Source organism: Belonocnema kinseyi, chromosome 4 (genome assembly GCF_010883055.1).
Source record: "Belonocnema kinseyi isolate 2016_QV_RU_SX_M_011 chromosome 4, B_treatae_v1, whole genome shotgun sequence".
In the NCBI taxonomy this organism is placed as follows: Eukaryota; Metazoa; Arthropoda; class Insecta; order Hymenoptera; family Cynipidae; genus Belonocnema; species Belonocnema kinseyi.
In genome coordinates this window covers 10,617,031-10,641,026 of record NC_046660.1, presented here as the reverse complement: position 1 = coordinate 10,641,026, position 23,996 = coordinate 10,617,031, and the positions used below count along the sequence as shown (strand labels likewise).

At 22.8% G+C, this 23,996-nt stretch overlaps 2 protein-coding genes across 3 annotated transcripts in view; one reads left to right on the top strand and one right to left on the bottom strand.

The window, feature by feature from the left end:
* Positions 1-3: 3 nt before the first annotated feature.
* Positions 4-9,364, bottom strand: LOC117170528 (NADH dehydrogenase [ubiquinone] 1 alpha subcomplex assembly factor 2). Its single transcript, XM_033357319.1, has 2 exons — positions 9,085-9,364; positions 4-700 (listed from the first exon to the last, which is right to left on the bottom strand). Exon 2 carries the CDS (start codon positions 682-684, stop codon positions 211-213), a length of 474 nt encoding a protein of 157 aa, XP_033213210.1. The 5' UTR covers positions 685-700; positions 9,085-9,364; the 3' UTR covers positions 4-210.
* Positions 9,365-12,499: 3,135 nt separating this feature from the next.
* Positions 12,500-23,996, top strand: part of LOC117170693 (serine/threonine-protein kinase 10) — a 73,801-nt gene continuing 62,304 nt past the window's right edge. For both annotated transcript variants that reach the window (XM_033357669.1, XM_033357667.1), the window contains exon 1: positions 12,500-12,704. The gene's annotated coding sequence lies outside the window, so the exon portion shown is untranslated. The remainder of the gene's footprint in view (positions 12,705-23,996) is intronic.

Genomic DNA, 23,996 nt, shown 5'->3' with positions numbered 1-23,996 from the left:
CACTCTTCAAATCTCGATGTTTAATTGAATCAAGTTACGAAGCGAAAAAGTACAATTTCGTAATGTGAATTTTTGACATCACAGATCTGGAATATACATAATATTTAATGAAAAAAAAAAATAAATAAAACTTTTTTGCATTGAAATAATGAATTTTATCAGCATTATTGTATTCGCACCTACCAATATTTACAAGATTCTGTTTCAGAATTAATCCTTTCGTTTAGGTTTGTAATTTATACCAAAATTTTTGTATTCTTGGTAAATTTTATAACCTCCCGGCGTTTCTGGACCAGTATCGGAAGCTGGTGGTGGTGGTGGTGCCAATTTGGTAACTTCCACTTCTTTTACCACACAAATTTCCTCTGACTTTGACGCATTTTTTCTTTTCATTAATATTATTTCATAATTTTTCTCCAGCTCTTCTTTCGTTGGCGGTTCTCGTCTCCGATTTCTCAGCCAAGCCTCCCATTCGGCTGGTATTTCCTGGGAAAAATCGTTCTTGTTAACGGGCTCGAAACTTCGAGCCGCTTTTTTTGTAGAACCCTTTCTAGGTGCAGCTTCAAAGTATTTTGTGCCAAAGTAATCTTCGCCAATTAGTTTGCGTCTGCCGAAATTTGGCGCCAGGGATGCAACGAAATTGTTGAAGATTTCCCGAAATAAACCCCGTTCTCGGCGAGCCATTTCGTCGAATCTATACCTAAATAATCAAATTATATTAAATGATAGCTGAAAAAAAAAAATGAATTGAATTTTTCTAAACTATAGTTTGGTTTAAAAAAAATAAAAAGAACAAATTCTTTAGACCGGTTTCAGAATTCTATCACTTTTCCAGATTTATTTTTGAAAAATTCAATAAATTCTACATATATTTATTAATAATTGTACCATTTTATGATATTTTACGAGAATTTTTACGAATTTTCAACAAAGTACCTGATTTTTCAACCAGATAGAATGTGGTTCCAGAATTCCAAAAATAATCTGGAAGATTTTGAGTAAATTTTTTCAAACTTTCAAAAAATGACAAGAAAAATTCGGTTTATTTTGAAAGATATTTATCCCATTTTTCCTACAATTTTTAGAAAATCCTGCAATTTTTTTTTTAAATTCCTCAAAATATTCCTGATTCTTTTTTTAAAAGTTTGTCGTTTTAACGTTAAAATCAGGAAATTCGTAAATTTTGAACAGATTTAGAATCATTTTGTCAAATGAATTATTGTTCACTTTTTTTAATTTAAAGTGCATATCCAATTTAAAATTCATTTATTTATTTATTTTTATTTACAGTTGATAAAACAAAAATGTTTTTATCCAAAAATTTTCAACCTCACAAGCTTTTAATTTTTAAGTTTTCAAGACTGTATTTCAAAATTCTTTCAATTAAAAATGTACGCTTAAAAATAGAAATCTAAAATGGACATTTTTTTAGCTAAAGTGATGAATTTTTAGCTAAAATTATCAAATATTAATATAGAATAATAGTTTCATTTTAAGTTAACAAAAAAAAAGAAACATTTTCAAACAAAAAAGAAACGAATTTTTAAAAAAATATTTCAATTTCCAAAGAACTCATTTTTCCACCAAAGAAATGAATTTTTAATTAAAATTATGAAAGGTTTTAATTTTTCATAAAAAAGCAGTTAAATTCAACCAAAAAATATAACTTCAACTTGAGTTGAATTTTCAGCTAAGATTTTTCAAAAAATTTTCTGTTAAAAAGTATGACTTTTTAACCAAACAATGATTCATTTGTAAAACTAGCTTTATATTACTGTATTTAAATATTTTGTTGGAAATTCGTTTCTTTTTTATTTGTAATTAATAAACTGAAATTTTTGCTATTTTATTTTTGCTTAACAATTCTTCCTGGTTAAAGTTAAACTCTTGTTAAAAATTAATTTTTTTCTTCGTCGAAGATTCATAATTTTAATTAAAAATTCATTTCTTTGGTTGAAAAATAAGTGACTTGAAAATTGAACTATTTTGTTAAAAAATCAGTTTGTTTTTTTGTTAAAAATGCTTTTTTTTGTAAACTTAAAATGAAACTATTATTCTAGATTAATATTTGACAATTTCAACTAAAAACTTCATCTCTTTGGCTACAAAAAATCTCCATTTTAGATTTTTATTTTTAAAACTAATTTTTTTTTTTTGAAGATTCATAATTTTAATTAAAAATTAATTTCTTTGGTTAAAGAATGAGTTTTTTGGAAAATTTTTTATTAAAAAATCCGTTTGTTTTTTGTTTAAAAATGTTTTTTTTTTTGTAGACTTAAAATGAAACTATTATTCTAGATTAATGTTTGGCCATTTCAAATAAAACCTTCATCTCTTTGGCTACAAAAAATCTCCATTTTAGATTTTTATTTTTAAAACTCATTTTTTTTGAAGATTCATAATTTTAATTAAAAATTAATTTCTTTGGTTAAATAATAAGTTTTTTGAAAATTTTTTATTCAAAAGTCCGTTTATTTTTTGGTTAGAAAATTTTTTTTTTGTAAATTAAAAATGAAACTATTATTCTAGATTAATATTTGACATTTTCAACTAAAAAATTCATCTCTTTTGCTAAAAAAATCTCCATTTTAGATTTTTATGTTTAAAATTAATTATTTTTGTTGTTGAAGATTAATAATTTTTATTAAAAATTAATTTCTTTGGTTAAATAATGAGTTATTTAAAAACTGAACTATTTTGTTCAAAAATTCGTTTCTTTTTTGGTTGAAATTTTTTTTTTTTTTGTAAACCTAAAATGAAACTATTATTCTACATTAATACTTGATAATTTCAACTAAAAAATTCATCTCTTTGGCTAAAAAAATCTCCATTTTAGATTTTTATGTTTAAAATTAATTATTTTTGTTGTTGAAGATTAATCATTTTTATTAAAAGTTCATTTCTTTGGTTAAATAATGAGTTATTTGAAAACTGAACAATTTTGTTCATAAATTCGTTTCTTTTTTGGTTGAAAATGTTTTTTTTTTTTGTAAATTTAAAATGAAACTATTATTCTAGATTAATGTTTGATAATTTCAACTAAAAAATTCATCTCTTTGGCTAAAAAAATCTCCATTTTAGATTTTTATGTTTAAAATAAAGTTTTTTTTTAAGATTTATAATTTTAATTAAAAATTCATTTCTTTGCTTGAAAAATGAGTTATTTGAAAATTGAACTATTTTGTTAAAAAATTCGTTTCTTTTTTGGTAGAAAATACATTTTTTTGTAAACTTAAAATGAAACTATTATTCTAGATTAATATTTTATAATTTTAGCTATAAATTCATCTCTCTAGGTAAATAAAATTTTCATTTAAAATTTTATTTTTAAAATTCATTTATTTTAAAGATTCATAATTTTAATTAAAAATTCATTTATTTGGTTAAATAATGAGTTATTTCAAAATTGAAATATCTTGTTAAAAAATTCGTTTCTTTTTTGGTTGAAAACGTTTTTTTTTTTGTAAACTTAAAATGAAACTATTATTCTAGATTAATATTTGACATTTACAACTAAAAAATTCACCTCTTCGGCTTAAAAAATCTCCATTTTAGACTTTTATTTTTAAAATTAATTTTTTTTTTTGAAGGTTCATAATTTTAATTAAAAATTCATTTCTTTGGTTAAATAATGAGTTATTTGAAAACTGAACAATTTTGTTCGAAAATTCATTCTTTTTTGTTTCAAAATCTTTTTTTTTTTGTAAACTTAAAATGAAACTATTATTCTAAATTAATATTTGATAATTTTAGCTATAAATTCATTTCTTTGGTTAAATAATTAGTTATTTAAAAATTGAACTATTTTGTTCAAAAATTTGTTTGTTTTTTGGTTAAAAATTTTTTTTTTTTGTAAACTTAAAATGAAACTATTATTCTAGATTAATACTTGATCATTTTAGCTATAAATTCATCTCTTTGGCTAAATAAAATTTTTATTTTAGACTTTTATTTTTAAAATTCATTTTTTTTAAAAGATTCATAATTTTAATTAAAAATTCATTTTTTTTAAAGATTGATAATTTTAATTAAAAATTCATTTCTTTAGTTGAAACTGCAAATATAAATAAATAAATGATTTTTAAATTGGATCTGCGCTTCAAGTTTTAAAAAGTGAACAATAATTCATTTGACAAAATGATTTTAAATCCATTCAAAATGTAAGAATTTCCCAATTTTAACTTAAAACCACAGACTTGTCAAAAAAAGAGTAAGGAATATTTTAAGGAATTTTTTTTAATTTGCAGGATTTTCTAAAAATTTTAGTAAAAATACGATAAATATTTTTTTGAATAAACTGAATTTTTCTTGTAATTTTTTGCAAATTTGGAACAATTTACTTAAAATCTTCCAGATGATTTCTGGAACCAGATTCTATCTGGCTGAAAAACGAGCTATTTTGTTGAAAATTCGTTTTTTGTTTGGTTGGAATTGTCTTTTTTTTAAATAAATTTAACTATGTTGTTGAAAATGGTTTTTCTCGTTGGAAGAACATTAATTTCTTTAATTAAAAACTTAACTACTCAATTTTAGTTCGAAAAACAATCTTTTTTAATTGAAATTTTTCCATTTTAGTTTAAAATTAAACTACTATTCCAGTAAAAGATTCATCATTTTAATTAAAAATTCATCACTTTCTTTGAAAATGTAACAATATTTTTAAAAATTATTTTTTTTTAACTGAAAATTCATCTTTTTAAAATGGAAATTAAAGTATCTGATTAATATTTAATTAATTTTATTCAAAATTCGTTGTTTTTGATAAAAAATTATTCCTCTTCGTTGAAAATTCATCTTTTTTCTAAAAAATTCAATAGTTTTTTTGTAATTTTCTTTCTCTCTTTTGCCTGGAAAATATTTCTTAGCTAAAAATTGAACTCAAAATGAAGTCATATTTTTTGGTTTTATTATTTTTTATTATATTACTGGTTTTATTAGTTTAGTTTGTTTAACTAAAAATTTAACTAATCAATTTTAGTTCGAAAAACGATCTTTTTTATTTAAAAATTTTCCATTTTAGTTGAAAATTCATCATTTTGGTTTAAAATTAAACTACTATTCCAGTTAGAGATTCATAATTTTAATTGAAAAGTCATCACTTTTTTTGAAAATGTAACTATATTTTTGAATTTTGTTGTTGTTGAAAGTTAGTTTTTTTTACTGAAAATGTAATCTTTGGTTAAAAATTTATCGTTTTTAAACGCAAATCCAAGTATCTGGTTCAAAATTATTTAATTTTGTTACAAATTCGTTCTTTTTTGTAAAAAATTAATCGTCTTGGTTGAAAATTCATCTTTATTCTTAAAAATTCAATAGATTTTGTAATTTTTTCTCTCTCGACTGAAAAATCTCTGTTATCTGAAAATTCAGCTAAAGTTAAAGTCCTATTTTTTGGCTGAATTCAACTGATTTTTATTAGGATTTTTATTCTAGGATTCCAAATTTTAAATAAAAATTTATCTCTGGTAGAAAAATGAGATATTTTGTAGAAAATTAGTTTTTTATTTGGCTGAAAATTTAACTATTCCAGTTAAAGATACGTCATTTTAGTTCATATTCCATATTTTTAGTTTAAAATTAAACTATTCTCGTTAAAGATTCATTATATTTATTTAAAAATTCATCTCTGGTTAAACATTAATTTTTTTAACTAAAAATTTAACTTCAATTTCTTCCCTTCTGATTAAAAATTAAACTATTTGGTTGAAGATGACATTTTTGTTGAAAACACATATTTTCGGGTTAGAAATTTAACTGTTTTATAGAAAGTTCTTCTCTGGTTTGAAAATTAAACAATTTTTTTAATTAATTTTTTTAGTTGAAAATTGATCTTTTTGTCTTATATTTTTACTTGAAAATTAAACTATACCATTTGTGGTAAAAAAATTTAATTATTTTGTTGAAGATTCAACTGTTTTATGAAAGTCAAGCTTTCTGCTTAGAAATTCATATGTTTTGTTGAAAATTTTATTTTTAGGTTGAAAATTCAACTATTTTATTCACATATTTCTTTGTAGAAAATAAATGTTCTTGTTTTGAAATTCATATTTTTAGCTTAAAACTCGAGTATTCCAGTTAAATATTCTATGATTTTAGTCAAAAATTCATCTCAGGTTAAACATTAATTTTTTTAAATGAAGATGAAATTTTTGTTTAAAACTCATATTTTCGGGTTAGAAATTTAACTGCTTTATAGAAAATTCGTCTCTGGTTTGAAAATCAAACCATGTTTTTTATTTCATTTTTTTTTTAGTTGAAAATTGATCTTTTTGTTAAAAAATTTAACTAAATTCATGACGTTTTGTTTTTGTTTTTATACGGAAATTAAACGGTACCATTTGTGGTTAAAAATTTAACTATTTTGTCAAAGATTCAACTGTTTTATGAAATTCAATTTTTTTGCTAAGAAATTCAAATGTTTTTTTTGAAAATTTTATTCTTATGTTGAAAATTCATGTTTTTGATTAAAAATTCAGCTATTTCATTTAAGATTAATTATTTTGTTGAAAATACATAATTTCAAGTTGAACATTCGACTTTTTTTTATCAAAATTCGTGTTTTTGGTTTGCAAAGTAAACCTGGTTAATTTTCTTTTTAATTCATTTTTTGATTTGAAAGTCCATCACTCTGGTAGAAAACGTAACTGTTTGTTGAACATTCTTTTTTTTTTTAATCAATTGTTTTGACTAAAAATAATACTTTATCGATAATTCAACAGTTTTCTTAAAGTCATCTTTTTTTGTGTGAAAATTCAACTGTTTTGTTGAAAATTGAATTATTTGGTTAAAAACTTTTTTTTGTTCATAAAAAATTAATATTCTTGGTTGAAAATTCATCATTTTAGTTCAAAACTTTAACTATTTGGTGGTTAATGGACTTTTTTTCTTGAAAATTCATATATTTTTGGGTTGAAAATTCAATTTTTTTATAGAAAAATTGCCTTTTTGGTTTTAAACTTTGTCTTTTATCGTAAAAATTTCATATTTTTTGGTTAAAAATGTAACTGGTCTTTATTAGTTTAAACGTCAAATTTTTGGTTGATCATTCATCTTTTTGGATGAAATTTTAACTCATTTATTTTAAGAAAAGTGATTTTTTTTATTCAAATTATTATATATAAATTATTTATCTAAAAATTTACCTATTAATTTTTTGGTTGAAAATTTAACTATTATTTTGAAAATTTATATTTTTGTTTTGGAAAGAAATTTCTTTTTATAGAAACTTAATCTTTTTTGGTTAAAAATGCAACTTTTAGGTTGAAAATTAATCTGTTTTGGTTGAGGTTTCAACTATTTTGTGGACAATTCGTTTCTTATGCTTGAATTAAACTGTTTTTGGTTTCAAATTAAAATCTTTTTTTCGTTTGAAATATCAACTATGAGATTAATTATTGATAAAAAATTCAATTACTCCATCATGGTTCAAAGTCAATTTTTCCATTTTTAGTGCAAAATTTATATTTTTAGTTTAAAATTCATATTTTTTGTAGAAAATTGATCCTTAAACTGAAAATTTAACTAATCTAGTTGAATATTCTATAATTTTAGTTTGAAATTCATGTTTTTGATTGTAAATAAGTTGTTTTTTTTACTGAAAATATAACTATTCGATTTTTGTTTCAACATTTTTTTTTAGTTGAAAATTTGTTAATTTTTTTTTTAGAAAATTAATATTCTTCGTTGAGAATACACCTTTTTGTTAAATATTCAATGAATCCAAATGAAAATTCATCATTTTAGTATAAAATGTATCCTTTTGGTTCACATGAAAAATATTCCAGTTGAATCTTCCATCACTTTGGTTGAAAATTAAACTTTTTTTTTTTAATAAATTTTGTATTGGTTAAAATTAATTTTTTTAAACTAACTTAGAGTTGAATATTCCATTATTTTAGATGAGAATTAATCTCTTTGGTTAAAAATAAAATTTTTTACTGAAAATTTAACTATTTTAAATGAAAAATGCAACGATTTGTTTGAAAGTTGAACTACTTTGCTCAAAATTCATTATTTTCATTTTGGTTGAATTTTTTTTTTTGTGAAAATTAATTTTTTTTCACTTAAAATTTAACTATTCAATTTTTTATTAAAAATGTTATTTTTGTTTGAAAATTGAACTATTGCAGTTGAAGATTCATAATGTTAGCTGAAAATTGAACTATTTTGTAGAAAATTATCTTTCGAAAATTAATTTCCTAATTGAAAACTCAACTATTTTAATGAAAATGTCATGTTTAATTTATTTTCTGGGCTGAAAATTTAACTAATCTAGTTGAATATTCCATCATTTTAGTTTGAAATTGAACTCTTTGGTAAAAAATCAATTTTTTTACTAAAAATGTAACTATTTAATTTTTTAAGTCTATGGCTTTAAATTCTTTTGAGGTTAATATTTCATCTTTTTTAGTGGAAAATGTAACTACTTGGTTGAAAGTTAACTTTGATAAAAAATCATTATTTTCTTTTCAGTTGATAATTTTTTTGTAAAAATTAATTAATTAAACTTAAAATTCAACTATTCCATTTTTTTTAATTTTAATTTTCTTTTTGGTTGAAAATTAATTTTCAAAATGAAAATTCAAGTAACATTTTTTTTCACTCAATTTCTAAGGCTTTAAATCATTATTTTTTAAAGCCTAAGGCTTTAAATTATTTTCAGGTCGCCTTTTTGGTGGAAAATGTAACAATTCTTGGTTGAAAGTTTAACTACTTTGCTAAAAATCCATTATTTTCTCTTTGGTTGAAAATTAATTTTACTTTTTGTTAGAAAATAATCTTTTAACTGAAAAATTTAACTACTCAATTTTTGGTTCCACTATTTTGTTGAGAACTTTTTTGGTTAAAAATGAGTCTTTTTCATTTTTTATTGAATATAAAAATAGGTTTTCTTTAAATCTTAAGAATTTAAAAGGTTTAAAATTAAATAAATTAAATAATAATTTATAAGTTTTCATAATTTTTCTTATTTTTATAGCACATTTTGGAGTCTTAGAGTTAATTTCGCTAATTTCACAAAAGGGGAAGAAAAGCTCGTTTGAATTAATTTTAAACATGGAAATGTAATATAATTATCATTCTTACCTGGTGCATTCACAATCACTATAACAGTATTACGAGATTACAGGAGAAACAGGGCTTCGCGGATTATGGCAGACGTATAAATCGTATAAATAAATCAATGAAAGAAGTGAAAAATCACCTCTGATTATATCTATAGACACGTTAGAATAATTGCGCGACAAGTATTTATACTACCACGTGTGTCACGTGAAAATTTTGCAAAATTAAACTCATTAGATTGTATATTTTTGAACAAAATTCGCTATACGACAACAAAAAGCGAGAACAGGTTAGGTTATGTCAATTTTTCGGATATCAACTTCCTGTTCTCGAAATGACGTCAAACATCGATTCAAATTGAAAAAAAAACATCTCAGGGGCTTTATAATGTTTAAAGTAATTAATTTTTCAAAATCTTTTACAAATTCTTCAATTGGGATAATCTAATAGCATAAATTGTTGTATTGATCGAATTATTCATTTGACCTCCTCTCATAACCTCTATAATTCTCCATTTATCTGGCAATTATGCAATCTACAAATAAGTCACTTTAATAAATTTCAAGATTTTTCAGAGTATGATTTTACATTCGGAGCTATTCAAAATCCATAGTTGAATTTTTAAACAAATAGATGAATTTAAAAAAATTATAACAAAAAAGACGAATTTTCAACGAAAAAAGATCAATTTTGAATCAAAAATTAAATAGGTAAATTTTCAGCAAAAAAATTTTATTTCAACCAAAGAGATGAATTTTCGACTAAAATGATGTAATATTCAACTAGCTTAAATAAATTTTCGGCTAAAAAAATCTTCATTATAACAGTTAAATTTCGAAAATTAATTTTAACCAATTAAAAAATAATTCCACACAAAATAGTTCAATTTTTAACTAAAATGATAAATCTTCGACTGGAATAGTTAAACTTTTTACTAAGAAGATTACCTTGCAACTCAAATAATGAATTTTTAATTTTATTAATTGAATTTTAAACAAAAAAAGTTGATATTTTAACAAATCCTATTAATGTTTTACCAAAGCGGATGAATTTTTAGTAAAAAAGATCAATTTTCAACTAAATTGATGGAATATACAACTATATTAGTTAAATTTTCACATTAAAAATGTTTTGTCAGTCGAAAAACAAAAGAAATTTTTAACAAAAAGGTTAAATGTTTAGTTGAAAAATTTTATTTTCAACCAAAATGATGAATCTTTAAATGAAATAGTTGAATTTTCATCTAGAAGGATAAATATTCAACTGAAATGATGAACTTTCAATTGGATTAATTAAATTTTTAACAAAAAATATGAATTTCTAACCAAGAAGATTAATTTTCTACAAAACAAGAAACAATAAATTTGGAATGTAAAATATAAATTTTTAACTAAAAAAATATATGAATTTTAAACAAAATTTTAAATAGTTAGATTATTAATAAAAAATACTGATTTTCAGCAAAAGAGATGAACTTTATTTTGAACTAAAATAAAAATGGTTAAATTTTTAACCAAAATGTTAAATCTTCAACTAAATTGATCGAATCTACAACTATATTAGTTAAATTTTCACTTTAAAAATTTATTGTCGGCCGAAAAATAAATTAAATTTTGAACAAAAAAAGTTAAATGTTTAGTTAAAAATTTTTATTTTCAACCGATAAAACAATTAATTTTCAACAAAAAAAAATGTCAATTATTTCCAACCAAAATGATGAATCTTTAAATGGAATAGTTGATATTTCAATCAGAAGGATAACTATTCCACTAAAATGATGAATTTTCGTTTGGATTAAGTAAATTTAAAAAAAAAATTATGAATTTCTAATCCAGAAGATTAATTTTCTACAGAAAAAATACAATAAATTTTGAACAAAAACTTCATCAAACAGATGAACTTTATTTTTAACTAAAATAAAAACAGTTAATTTTTAAATAAAAAAATAAATAAATAAAAAATTTCGACGAATAAAAAAATAATTCTCAACAAAATAGTTCCACTTTAAACCTAAATGTTGAATTTTGAACTGAAATATAGTTGATTTTAATTAAAAAGATTTCCTTTCAACTAAAATGATGAATTTTCAATCGAAATAATTTAATTTTTAACTAAAAAGATAATTTTTAAACAAAAATTAAAAACCTAAATTAACTGTAAAAAAATTGGTTTACAACAAAAAATATGAATTTTCAACAACAAAATTAATCTGTGACCAAAGAAAGACCAATTTTTACCAAAAACTTGAAAGTTCGACAAAAAAACAATTTTGTATCAAAAATTTAAGTCAGACTTTCAGTTTAAAAAAACTGATTTTCAGCCAAAGAGATGAATTGTCTATAAAAATTAATTTTACTATAATTTACAAAAAACGAATTTTGTAAAGAATTATATAATAAAAATATAATTTACAAAAACGAATTTTGAACAAAATAGTTAAATTTTCAGTAAACAAAAATTAATTTTCAACAAATAAAAAAATCATTCTCAACTCAATAGTTCAATTTTCAAACAAAAAGATTGTTTTTCAAGTGAAATAAACAATATTTTAGCGAATAATTTAATTGTTAACTAAAAAAATATAAGTTTTCAATCAAGAAGATTAATTTTCCACTAAAAAGACGGATTTTCAAGAAAATAAATGTATTTTCAAACGAATAGTAGAATATTAAAATAAGAAATATATATTTTAAACCGAAAATTGAATTATAGTTAAAAATATAGCTAAAATATATATATTCAAAACTTTATTTCATTGACTGAAATTTCAATCACAGAAATACATTTTCAACCAAAAAAATAATCTTTCTCAAGAAAATAGTTCTATTTTCAACCAAAAAGACAATTTTTTAACTAAAATAATGAATTTTTAACTGGGCTAGTAAAATTTTGAACCAAAAAGTTGAATTTTCTAACAAAAAAGACGAATTTTGTGCAAAAAGTATGAATTCCAAATATTAAAAAAATTGAACCAAAAATATTTAAATTTTGAGTACAAAAACTGATTTTCAACCAGAGATAAATTTTCAGTTTAAAAATTAATTTCCAACAACAGTAAAAACACGAAATTTCAATATAGAAACAACATTTGTCAACAAAATAAGTAAATGCAGTAAGATATAGCTTATTTTATAAATTATAATAAATAAATTATAATATTATAAAAATTTTTAATGTAAGCACAATTCCAGGTTTTCTAGGTGATTTATTCAAATAATGTTAATTTGGAAATTATTTAAGCATAAATAATAAATAATTAATGAAAGGTTCCATCAATTTGAGGGATCCCAAATATTATATCTCTCATTAATAATAAAATATCATTAATAAAAGAAATTGCTCGAGGAATTAAAATTATTTTTTTGAGTTCACCGATTAGTTCGTCCGAACCGGCGCCACCTCGTTACGTCACTTCCTTTCGGTTGCTTTCGGTGCACTGAAAATGGCCGACAAGTCGTCACACGAAATTGTCTCTTACGCGGGTTACTTCGTCTTCCCAAATTAGTGTTATCGCGGGACTGTCGCGAAAAAAGTGTCTCCGTGATCAAGTGCAAAAGGGCGTCAACTCGCCAAGTGTTTTTCACCGAGAGAATTCTCTAGGAATTTGCCTGTGCAGAAGAATCGAGCCGAGTCGCGAGAAGGTGAGTCCCTATTTTCATCTCGACGACCTTTCACTCGCGGAAAAATGTGCAAATTTTCTCCACGCCTCTCGGGATCGATGGAAATTGGAAAATCCAGAGGAATGTATGTTATGTGTCGAATAAATAAGTTGCCAGGGTGAAATCGGCAAGTGGAAAATCACGACATCGGGAAAGAATTTCCTTCGTGTGGGAGCAGGACGCTGCTAAATTCTGCATTCCCAGATTGAGTTTGTGTCCTCTTAAACTTGAAATTTCTCGCGGTTTGAATTTTTGCTCGCAAAAGTGAAAATGAAGAGAATTTTGCGGGATTTTTGGAGTAGTTGAGAGTGCAGGGGGGATCATCTAAAGGTGGGTCAGGGAATGAGGTCGCTTGTGTCAAAATGGTCAATTTCCGATTAACCCAGCACCTGTCGATTTGTTTTCATGGGTGGACAGACGGAACGGACGTTCGGACAAATGGACGCACGGAAGCCACGAGACGAATCAAGACTTTGGAATTTTTCTGCATTTTTCTGCTGCGCAAAAGAAGCTTTAATTCCTATGCCTTTTGGGTGCAGCTTCCGGGAATTAAGATTTCTAGGAGATGTTTGGGTTTATCGTGAACAGCAAGAATCGGTGGAAATTTATGTCACGTTGTAGGCACTCGAATCTAATCGCGAAACTGCGAAAGTCTACTTTTGGAGCAATAATCTTTCACTCCTGGATAGCGATTACAACTCATTTCAGTTTTTATGTTGTGTTTTTTCTTAGAAATGATAAAGTGTGCAGTAGAAAATTGTCTTTTTTTTCTAGCCAAAGTTTACAATAGTCTTCACTCTTTCTCGTTTTACAATATCAAATATATGTATAAATGCCAACTAAATAAATAATAAGAATGTCTAACTATTTTTGTTTGCAGCTTAGTTATTTTTGGTTAAAAAGATCACTTTTTGAGTGAGAATTCTACTATTTTTGTAGAAAAATCAACTATTTCGTTGAAACTAACTACTTTGCTATAAATTCATTATTTTGGATGAAAATCTAATTATTTGGTTGAAAATTGAACTGTTTTTGTTGAAAATTCAACAGTTTCATTAAAAATTTCCTTTTTGGTTTGAAAAATCATCCGCTTTGGCAGAAATCACATCTTTTTTTCGTTAAAAATTTATCTGTTTGAAAATATTAACGATTACATTTTTGGTAGAAAAATTACATTTTTCGTTCTGTATTGTGCCGAAAAAGATTTTTTGAAAAAATAAAAATTTCACCAAAAAAATATATGTTTATGTCAGTCGGTGATTTTTTTTACAAACCAAAGTTGTGCTAAAAACTACCTGTTGCTCATACTACTGTGCTGTAAATATGACGTCAAGATCTTGAACAATTTTCGAAAAAAGCGACTAAACCAATTCAAAAAGTTATAAACTTCCGAATTTCGAAAAACGAAAACTTGTACTGACGAATCGCACTCAAATTAGTATTTCCCAAAAAATGCAATATTTTTGAACTTGAAATACATTTTTGCCTAACAATTCTCTTTGGTTGAAAATGCATCTTTTTAGTTAGGAATTTAACTATTTTGTTGCATTTTTTTATTAGTTCGAAGATAATTATTTAAATTGAAAATTTAACTATTCCATTTGTTGTTGAAAATTTATTAAAAAAAAAAAAACTATATGGTTGTAAATTTAAATTTAAATACTTGGCAATAAAACTTCATTTTTATGAGTAAAGAATCATGATTTTAGTTCAAAAATTCATATTTGGTTGAAAATTGAACTTTTAGTGAAAATTCTGATTTTTCATTTCAAAATTAATTTTTTTAACTGAAGTTTTTTTTTATTGGTAAAGATTGATGATTTTAGTGGAAAATTTCGTATTTTTATGAAAAGTCTACTATTATATTTTTCGTTAATAATTCATTAGTTTTGTTGAAAATTTGTTCTGTTATTTAGTTGTAAACCTAAATATTTTGTTAAAAATTTAACTAATTTCGTAAAAAATAACTTTTTGGTTGAAAGTTGTTTAACTTCTTAGTTAAAAATTCTTCTTTTTGTAAAGATGTATTATTTTAGTTGAAACTTCATCCTTTTGGTGAGAAATGTCACTATTTTGGTAAATATTATTTTTTTCACTAATTTAAGTTAATTCTTTTTGGTTACAAAATTTACTATCATATTTTTGTTTAAGAATTCATTTTTATGGATAAAAATTTTACTATTTAGTTGAAAAATTAACAATTTTAAAGTAATTGTCATAACTGAAAATGTAAATATTCCATTTTGATTGACAACTTAATTATTTTTTCAATAATTCATCGATTTCATTTAAAACATTACAGAGTATTATTTTTTGTTGTTGATGAAAAGGCAACTTGCTTTATTGAAATCTTCTTGGGTTCAAAATTCATTTACTTGTTTGAAAATTCATTTTTTTTTTAGTAAGAATTCAATAGCTTTTTCAGAGTAATTTGTTTTTGTTGAAGATTCAACTATTTTCTTGAAAGCTTCGTCTTTTTTTTATTGAAATATCATCATTTTTGGTTAAAAATATAATTATTTTGTTGAAAATTTGTTTTTTGTTGTTGATAGTTTATTCTTCTAGGTTGAAAAGTCTGCTAGTATATTTTTCGTTAAGAATTCATCATTTTCCTGTACAATTTTTATTATTTCGTTAAAAATTCAACACTTTTCTTAAAAATTATAATTAAAAATAATTATAATTAATAGTTCATTCTTTTTGGGAGAAAATTCAACTATTTCTGTAACAAAAAAAATCAACTATTTGTTTGAAATTTCAAATAGTATATTTTTCGTTGAAAATTTAACTTATTTTGTTTAAAGTTTAACTACTTTGTTAACAATTCCTTTTTTGAAGAGAAGATTCCTAATTTTAGTTAAAAATATATCTTTTTGGCCAAAAATTGACTGTTTGGTTGAGGATTCAACTTCTTTGTTTAAAACTCATTTTTTTTTAAATTTAAATGTTTCCTATTTAAAATTCAGAATTTTTTGTTTTAAAAAAATAATCTTGGTTCAAAATCCAACTATTTGGTTGAAAATTACTTTGTTTTGGTTGATGATTCAACTATATTGTTAAAAATTCGCATTTTTTTGATTCCATTTCTTTTTCATTAAAAATCAAAATCTCTTCGTTGAATAAACAACTGTTACATTTGTTGTTGAATTAAACTGTTTTTGGTTGAAAATGTATTATTTTTTAAACTGAAAATTTTATTATTTCATTTTTGGTTAAAAATTAATTTTCTTCATTAGTAATTTATGTTTCTTGGATGAAAATTCGACTCTTTTGTTGAAAATTCGTCTTTTTAATATAAAAATTCAATTTTTGGTTGAAATTTTATCTTTTTTGGTTGAAAATTCATATATTTTAAAAATTAATATAATATTACTTGTAACGAAAAAAATAAGTCAACAATTTTCCTTGCAATTAATTTTTTCTTACAATCGCTCCTTTCTAATTTTTTAAAAACTGTTGAGTTTTAATAATTTTTTAGTCTAGGTACTATTTCTAATTTTGACGATAACTCTTTTTTGGTCGGAAATTTAACTATTTTGTTGAATATTTATCTTTCTGGGCAAAATATTGTTTTCATCAAAAATTCATATTTGGAATAAATTTCAACAATTTGGTAGAAAATTAACTTTTTTGTTGAAATTTGATCTGTTTTGGTAGAAATTTAATCTTTGTTTGTTCAACTATCTTTGCAGGTTGAAAATTTACTTTTTTGTTGAAAATTCATCTTTTCGGATTTCAAATTGAAATTTTTCCTTAAAGGTTCGACTTTTAATCTTGAATACTCATATTTTCGTGAAAAATCACCCTGTTTTCTGTAGTTTGAGAGCATATTTCGACTATGAAGTCCATAAAAGTCATCGGCGATAAGTGGTTACTGGATTTCATGAATCACTGAAGAATGACGTTAATATCTTACAATAACTTTTTCATAGCTTAGAGTCTAAGCAGATTTCTTGGAGAACTTGAAGGAAATGCAGATGAAAAGCGATAACAATTTTACGGATATTTATTCTAGGAATATTGATCGAAAACGGGAAGTTCAGGTTTAAATGTTGAATAATGAATATTTTGACAAGCTAGCTTCTGACTGAATAAAAAGTGCTAGTTTCATTACTGGTCAGGCAGTAATTTGAGAATGTGATATTGTGTCAAACACTATGATTCAAGAAAATTCACTTATCGCGAACTCGCATCAATTACAATACCAGACTTATCTAGCTTATCACAATGAATGTGTTATCTCAATTATTATGCTGATAAACGCAAGATTGCACATAAATCCGGTTAAAAAATTGTTTCAAGATTTGCTCAAACGTCACACTCTTCTCCCCCTTTTTATTTTATTCTTCTTTTCTCCTTTCTTTTAAAGAAACTTTCCCTTTTTCTATTGTTTTTTTTCTTCCTGTAAATGTAAATTCCCAATAAGAAAATCCAACTTTTTAGGTTAAAGATCAAATATTTTTAATTGAAAAAACTGCTATTATATTTTTGGTTTATAATTCATATCTTTTGGTTAAAAAAATCGACTTTTTGATCAAAATTTCTATTTTATAATTAAGAATTTAACTATTTGGATGAAAATAATTCGTTTTAGGTTGAAAGTTCAACTATTTGGTTGTCAATTTAAAATTTTGTTTTTTGAAATTTCATCTTTTCGGGTTTAAAAGGCAAATATTTTCGAAAGCATTTCAATTTTTAGCTTGAAATTTTTTCTTTTTTTATTAAAAATACAACTGTCTGGTTAAAGTCTAATTTTTTAACCGAAAATTTATCATTTTTATCTGAAAATTTTACTGTCTGGTTAAAAAAGTATCTTATTTTAATTAAAAATTTAATCATATTGAAAAAAATTTAGTTGTTTTGTTAAAAATTCATATTTTTATATTGAAGATTTTAATGTTTTCTATGTAGTTGAAAATGCTACTATTTAGTTGGAAATTTGTACCTTTTGCTTTGAAAGTTCAACCATTTCGTTCAAATGTTTGGTTGAGAATTTTTTTTTTTTTTAATTCATCTTTTCGGGTTAAAAATGCCAATTTTTCGAAAATATTAAACTTTTAGCTTGAAATTTTATCTTTTTAATTAAAAATACAATTGCTTATACAAAAAAATAATTCTTTCCACTGGAAATTTAACTATTCCATTTTTTTATTTTTTTATTTGAAAATTCAACTATTTGCTCGAAAATTTATCTTTTTCTGATACAACTATTTGGTTGTAAATTTAAAACTTTGGTTCGTATTTTTTTTTTTTTGAAATTTCATCTTTTCGGGTTTAAACGCTTGAAATTTTGTCCTTGTTGATTTAAAATTCAACTGTCTGGTTAAAGTATAATTTTCTTTAACTGAAAATTTATCGTTTTTATCTGAAAATTCGATTGTCTGGCTAAAAATGTATCTTTTTTTAAATTAAAAATTAAATTATATTCAAAAAATTTAAGTTTTGTGTAGAAAATTTACTTGTTTTGTTAAAAATTCATATTTTCACATTGAAAATTAAACTATTTTCTATTTAGTTGGAAATTTGTTCCTTTTGCTTTGAAATTTCAACTATTTCGTTCCAATATTTGGTTGTTAATTTTTTTTAATTTATCTTTTCGGCTTTAAAATGCCAATTTTTCGAAAATATTAAACGTTTTAGCTTGAAATTTTATCTTTTTAAATTAAAAATACAATTTTTTATTCAAGAAAATAATTTTTCAAACTGGAAATTTAACTATTCCATTTTTTTTTAATTTGCAAATTCAACTATTTCGTTCAATTGTTTGGTTGATTAATTTTTTGTTGTTGAAAATTAATCTTCTAGAGTAAAAAATTCAAATGTCAAAACAAATATTTTCTTAGAAAATTAAATTATATGGATGGAACGTTAAATGTTTTTTTTTTATTTAAATTATTTCTTGGTTGAAAAATTAATTGTTTTGTTGATAATTCGTCTTTTTTCTAAAGAACATGTATAATTTTATTAAAAAATTCAACTGTCTTTTAAAAAAGTTTTCTTTTTGGACCGGAAAAATAGTACTAAACTTTTTGGCCTTAAATGTTATCTTTTTTAACTAAAAATACAATTGTTTATTCAGAAATAATTTTTTTAACAGGAAATCTAACTTCCATTTTTTCAATTTGAAAATTGATCTATTTGGTCAAAAATTTACCTTTTTCAACTAATAATTCCACTATTTTGTTAAAAAATAATTATTTCTTTAAATTTCACTTTTGTTAAAAATGAGTATTGTTGATAGAAAATTCGCTTTTTGGATTGAAAATTCAACTCTTTTCTAAAAAACTGGTCTTTTTGGTCTGAAAATTCAACTATTTTTTTCAACTATTTGGTTGATTAATTTTTTGTTGTTGAAAATTAATCTTTTAGGGTTTAAAATTCAAATGTCAAAACAAATCTTTTCTCAGAAAATTAAATTATTTGGCTGGCAGTCTGTTTAAAAAAATAATTTTTTATGAAAAAATTAATTGTTTTGTCGATCATTTGCCTTTAATTTAAAGGAAATTCATCATTTTGGGTAAAAAATTCAACTGTCTTCTAAAAAAGTTGCCTTTTTGGCTCAAAAAAATTTAATTATTTTCTATCCAGTTGAAAAAAGTACTATTTTGTTATAAATTCGACTCTTTTGCTTGAATGTTGAAATATTTTGTTCAACTGTTTGGCTGACCATTTTTTTTTTTAAATTTATCATTTCAGGTTTCAAATTCGAGTGTTTTCTAAAAAATTATAGGTCTAAGGAATTCAACTATTTTTTTTTTAATTCATTTTTTTTGGTCGAAAATTATTTTTGTTTATATTTCTTATTTATTGAAAAGTTATTCGTCTACTAGATATTTTTTGCATTTTGGCTTGAAAATTTAATTAATTTTGTTGTTAATCTTTTTGGCTTGAAGAATCTACTATTTTGTTCAAAATGCAACTGTTTTTGGTTTAAGTTAAATCCTCTTGTTTAAACCTTCGACTTTTTGATGAAAAATCATCTTTCTCGATTGTAATTTTACTTTTTTATTTTATTTTTTTAATTTGAAAACTCATGTTTTCTTGGTTGTAAGTTAACTTTTTTGTTGAAAATTTATCTCTTTTAGTAGATAATGAATCTTTTTTGGAATTTAGTTCTCAATTTTCGTAAAAATCATCCTATTTCTTCTTTTTAAAGAGGATTTTGGGTTGTGGCATCTCATCTTTCTGTGACATCTAAAAATATAATTTCTGTTGCATAATGCATAACTTAACCAAATGAACCTTTCTCCTATTATGCAATAATTAAAATGTACATTATCTCTATGAAATGAAAGTCAAGGCCATTTGTAAATAGGAAGGCTCCTATCTGGCATGTTGGTCTTGTAGTCATGTCCTAGTTTTCTCCATCGCAGGAATTTCTTGCCAGCACATTAATTTTGCTATACTTTAGAAGAAGTTAGCCATTACTTTTTCAGTAGTATTTCCTTAAGTTTCAGCAGCTCTAGTCACTTTCATTTCAATACTTTTCAGTATTCATTGCTTTCCAATGCTCATATGTCAAATTGGAAACTACTACTATTTACTCTACGATTTCACACTCTTCCCCTTTTCTTTTAAAGAATAAATTCCTCTCTTCCTCGGTTTTCAAGAATCTTCCCATTTTTCTCGGGTTTTGGCTTAAATGCAAACTGAATTAATAGAAGAAAGAAATTTAAAATAATCCCTGTTCCAAGTCAGAATTTGTCACAATTTGAAAGTTCCCCCATTCCAATTTTAGATAAAGAAAGTTTTTGAAGTCGTTCTTAGAGTGGCAGTAATATTTTAAAGAAGAAATATTGCTGAATTATAATAGGACCTTTCGTTACATTATTCGTTGCAACTTCAACTTTCGTTAGTAAAAAATTATACGAAATGGTTGAAAGTTGTACTCTTTTGTTGATAAGCAATTTTTTAAACCAAAAATTTAACTATTTCAGTAGACATATTAACTATTTTTCTTTAAATCCGTTTTTGTTGTTGGTGAGAATTAGATTTTTAACTGAAAATTTAACCATTCTATTTTTGGTTAAAAATTGATATTTTTATTTAGATATTAAACTATTTTTTTGAAAATGTATGTACTTTATGAAAAATTCGCCTTCTGACTAGAAAATTAATCTTTATGTTTGAAAATTAATACCTTCAACTAAAAATTCTAATTTACATTTTTGGTTGAAAGTTGATCTTTCTTTGCAGGAAATAAAAAATTTTGATGAAAGTTGGTCTTTTTTAATTGAAAAGTGAACTAATTCATAGAAAATCTGCATATTTGGTTAAAAATCGATTTTTTGGGGAATAAAATGATCTCTTTCTTTCAAAGTTAATTTCATTCTTTGAAAATTATTTTCGTTAAAAAATTCCAGTATTACGTACAGTTGAATATTTATCATTTTAGTTTTAAAAAATCATCTTTTATGTTGGAAATAAAATCACTTGATTGAAAGTTAAACTTTTCTGTTAAAAATTAATTTTTTTGATTGAAGGTTCATAATTTTAAATAAAAGTATTTTCTTTGGTTGAAATACGAGCTATTTTATTGAAAACTTCTTTTTTCTTTGGATGAAAAGGGATTTTTTGCCGAAAATTTAAATATTTTGTTGAAAATTTGTTTCTTTTTTGGTTTCAAATTATTATTTATTTGAACTGTTGATAATTCAACTATTTCAGTTAAAGACTCATTATTTTAATTGAAAACTCATTTTTTGTTTGTTTAAAATTCTACTATTCCAGTTGAAGGTTCATAAATTTAGTTGAAAATGCATCACTTAGAGTAAAATGGAACTATTTTCTTGTAAATCCGTTAGTTTTGGTTGAAAATTTATCGAAAGTTCGCCTTTTTGGTAAAAAATTACTTTTCTTGGTAGAATATTCAACTTTCTCGTTCAAAAATTAAGATATTTGGTTAGAAATTCAACTATTTTATTAAAAATTCATTTATTTTGTTAAAAAGTCTCATTTTTGTTCGAAAATTAATCTTTTTGTGATAAAAAAGGTCATTTCTCTTGATTGAAAATAAACTTTCTTTTTTTAATTTAACTGTCTTCTAAAAAATTTGCCTGTTTGGCTTTTGTTGAATATTCGTCTTCTTGGATGAAAATTCATCTAAAATTGAAATCTTAGATTTTTAAAAGGTTTAATTTTGACCCAGAAATTTACTTCTGGTCGTAGTAAAATTCAAGTTTTCATTATTTTAATCATTTTTGTCAATTTAGAACGTTTTTAGAAAAGTTTGAAAGTTCATCATTTTAATGGAAAATTAATCTATTTAAAAAAATGTAATTTCTCTATAAGAAATCAATTTTTTAATTAACAATTTAATTATTCCAGTAGAAAATTTAACGATCTTGCTGAAAAATCCTTTTTTTTTTGTTTGTTTGATTAAGAATTCGAGCTTTAACGGAAAATTGAGCTATTCTATTTTTTCTTAAAAATATATTTTTCTAAATTCTCATTCAATTATTTGGTTGAAAATTTATATTTCTTATCTAAAAGTTAAAGTAGTCGTTTGAAAATGTATTTACTTTGTGAAAAATTCGTTTTTTGTTTTGTTTTTGCAGACAAATTAATCTTTACGGTTAAAAATTCATCTTTTTGGTAGGTATAAAATTTAAATATTTCAGTTGAAAATTCATAATTTTTGTTGGAAATTTATCAGTTTGATTGAAAATTAATTTCCTCGACTGAAATTTCAACTTCTTCATTTTTTTATGGAAATTGATCTTTTCAAGTTTAAAAATTACCTTTTTGGATGAAAATTTATCTTTTTTAATCGAAAATTCAACTTTTTCTTTATCATTTCATCCGAAATTTCAGCTTGTAGGTTAGAAATAAAACTACTTGGTTAAAAGTTAATTTCCATGGTTAAAAATTAATTTTTCTGGTTGATGTTTCATTATTGTAATTGAAAATCCATTCCTTTAATTGAAAAAGGGATATTTTTCGAAAATTTAACTACTTCGTTGAAAATTAGTTTCTTTTTGGGTTGAAAATGGTTTTTTTTTGTAAACTTAAAATTAAACTATCATTCCAGATTAATATTCCATAATTTTAAATACAAATTTATTTCTTTGGTTGAACATTCATTTTTTGACTAAAAATTTAATTATTCAATTTTTAGTTGAAAACTGATCTTTTTTAGTTGAAAATTCGTCCTTTTTAGTTAAACATTAATTTTTTAATCTCAAAACTTAATTATTTAAGTTTCGGTTGACAATTTATATTTTGGAGTAGAAATCAATCTATTCCAGTTGAGGATTCACCATGTTAGTTGCAAATTCAACAGTTAGGTAGAAAATTAGTTTTTTTAACTAAAAATTTAACTATTCCATTTTCTTTTGAAATTTCATTTTTTTAGTTTAAAATTAAACTATATTCTTGAATTTTTGTCTTTATTAGTTGAAAATTTCAATATTTCTTTAAAAATTCGTGTATTTTCTTGAAAAATTGTATTTTTTGGGTGAAAATTAATCTCTTTCTTTTAAAATTAATCTTTTTGGTTTGAAATTCAATTGATGAATTAATTTTAATTTATTAATATTATTTGTTGGTTTAAAATTCCCCTTTTCCAGTTTAAGATTCATAATTTTATTTGAAAATAAATTTATAAATCATTTTGATTTATGAATATTAATTTTTTGTTTAAAAATCATCTTTTTGGTTTAAAATTCAAGTATTCCAGTTTAAGAGTAATAATTTTATTTGGAATTTAATTTATTAAATAATTTTAAATTAATAATATTAATTTTTTGTTTAAAATTCAACTATTCCAGTTTAAGATTCATAACTTTATTCGAAATTCAATTTATTAATTAATTTTAATTTATTAATATTAATTTTTTGTTTAAAATTCAACTATTCAAGTTTAAGATTCATAATTTTTTTAAAAATTAATTTATAAACTATTTTTATTTATTAATATTAATTTTTTGTTTAAAATTCAACTATTCAAGTTCAAGATTCATAATTTGCTTAAAAATTAATTTATAAATTATTTTTATTTATTAATATTAATTTTTTGTTCAAAATTCAACTGTTCCAGTTTAAGATTCATAACTTAATTTGAAATTCAATTAATTCATTCATTTTAATTTATTAATATTAATTTTTTGTTTAAAATTCAACTATTCCAGTTTAAGATTCATAATTTTAATTCAAAATAAATTTATAAATAATTTTTAATTTATTAATATTAATTTTTTGTTTAAAATTCAACTATTCCAGTTTAAGATTCATAATTTCATCGAAAATTAACTTATAAATTATTTTGATTTATTA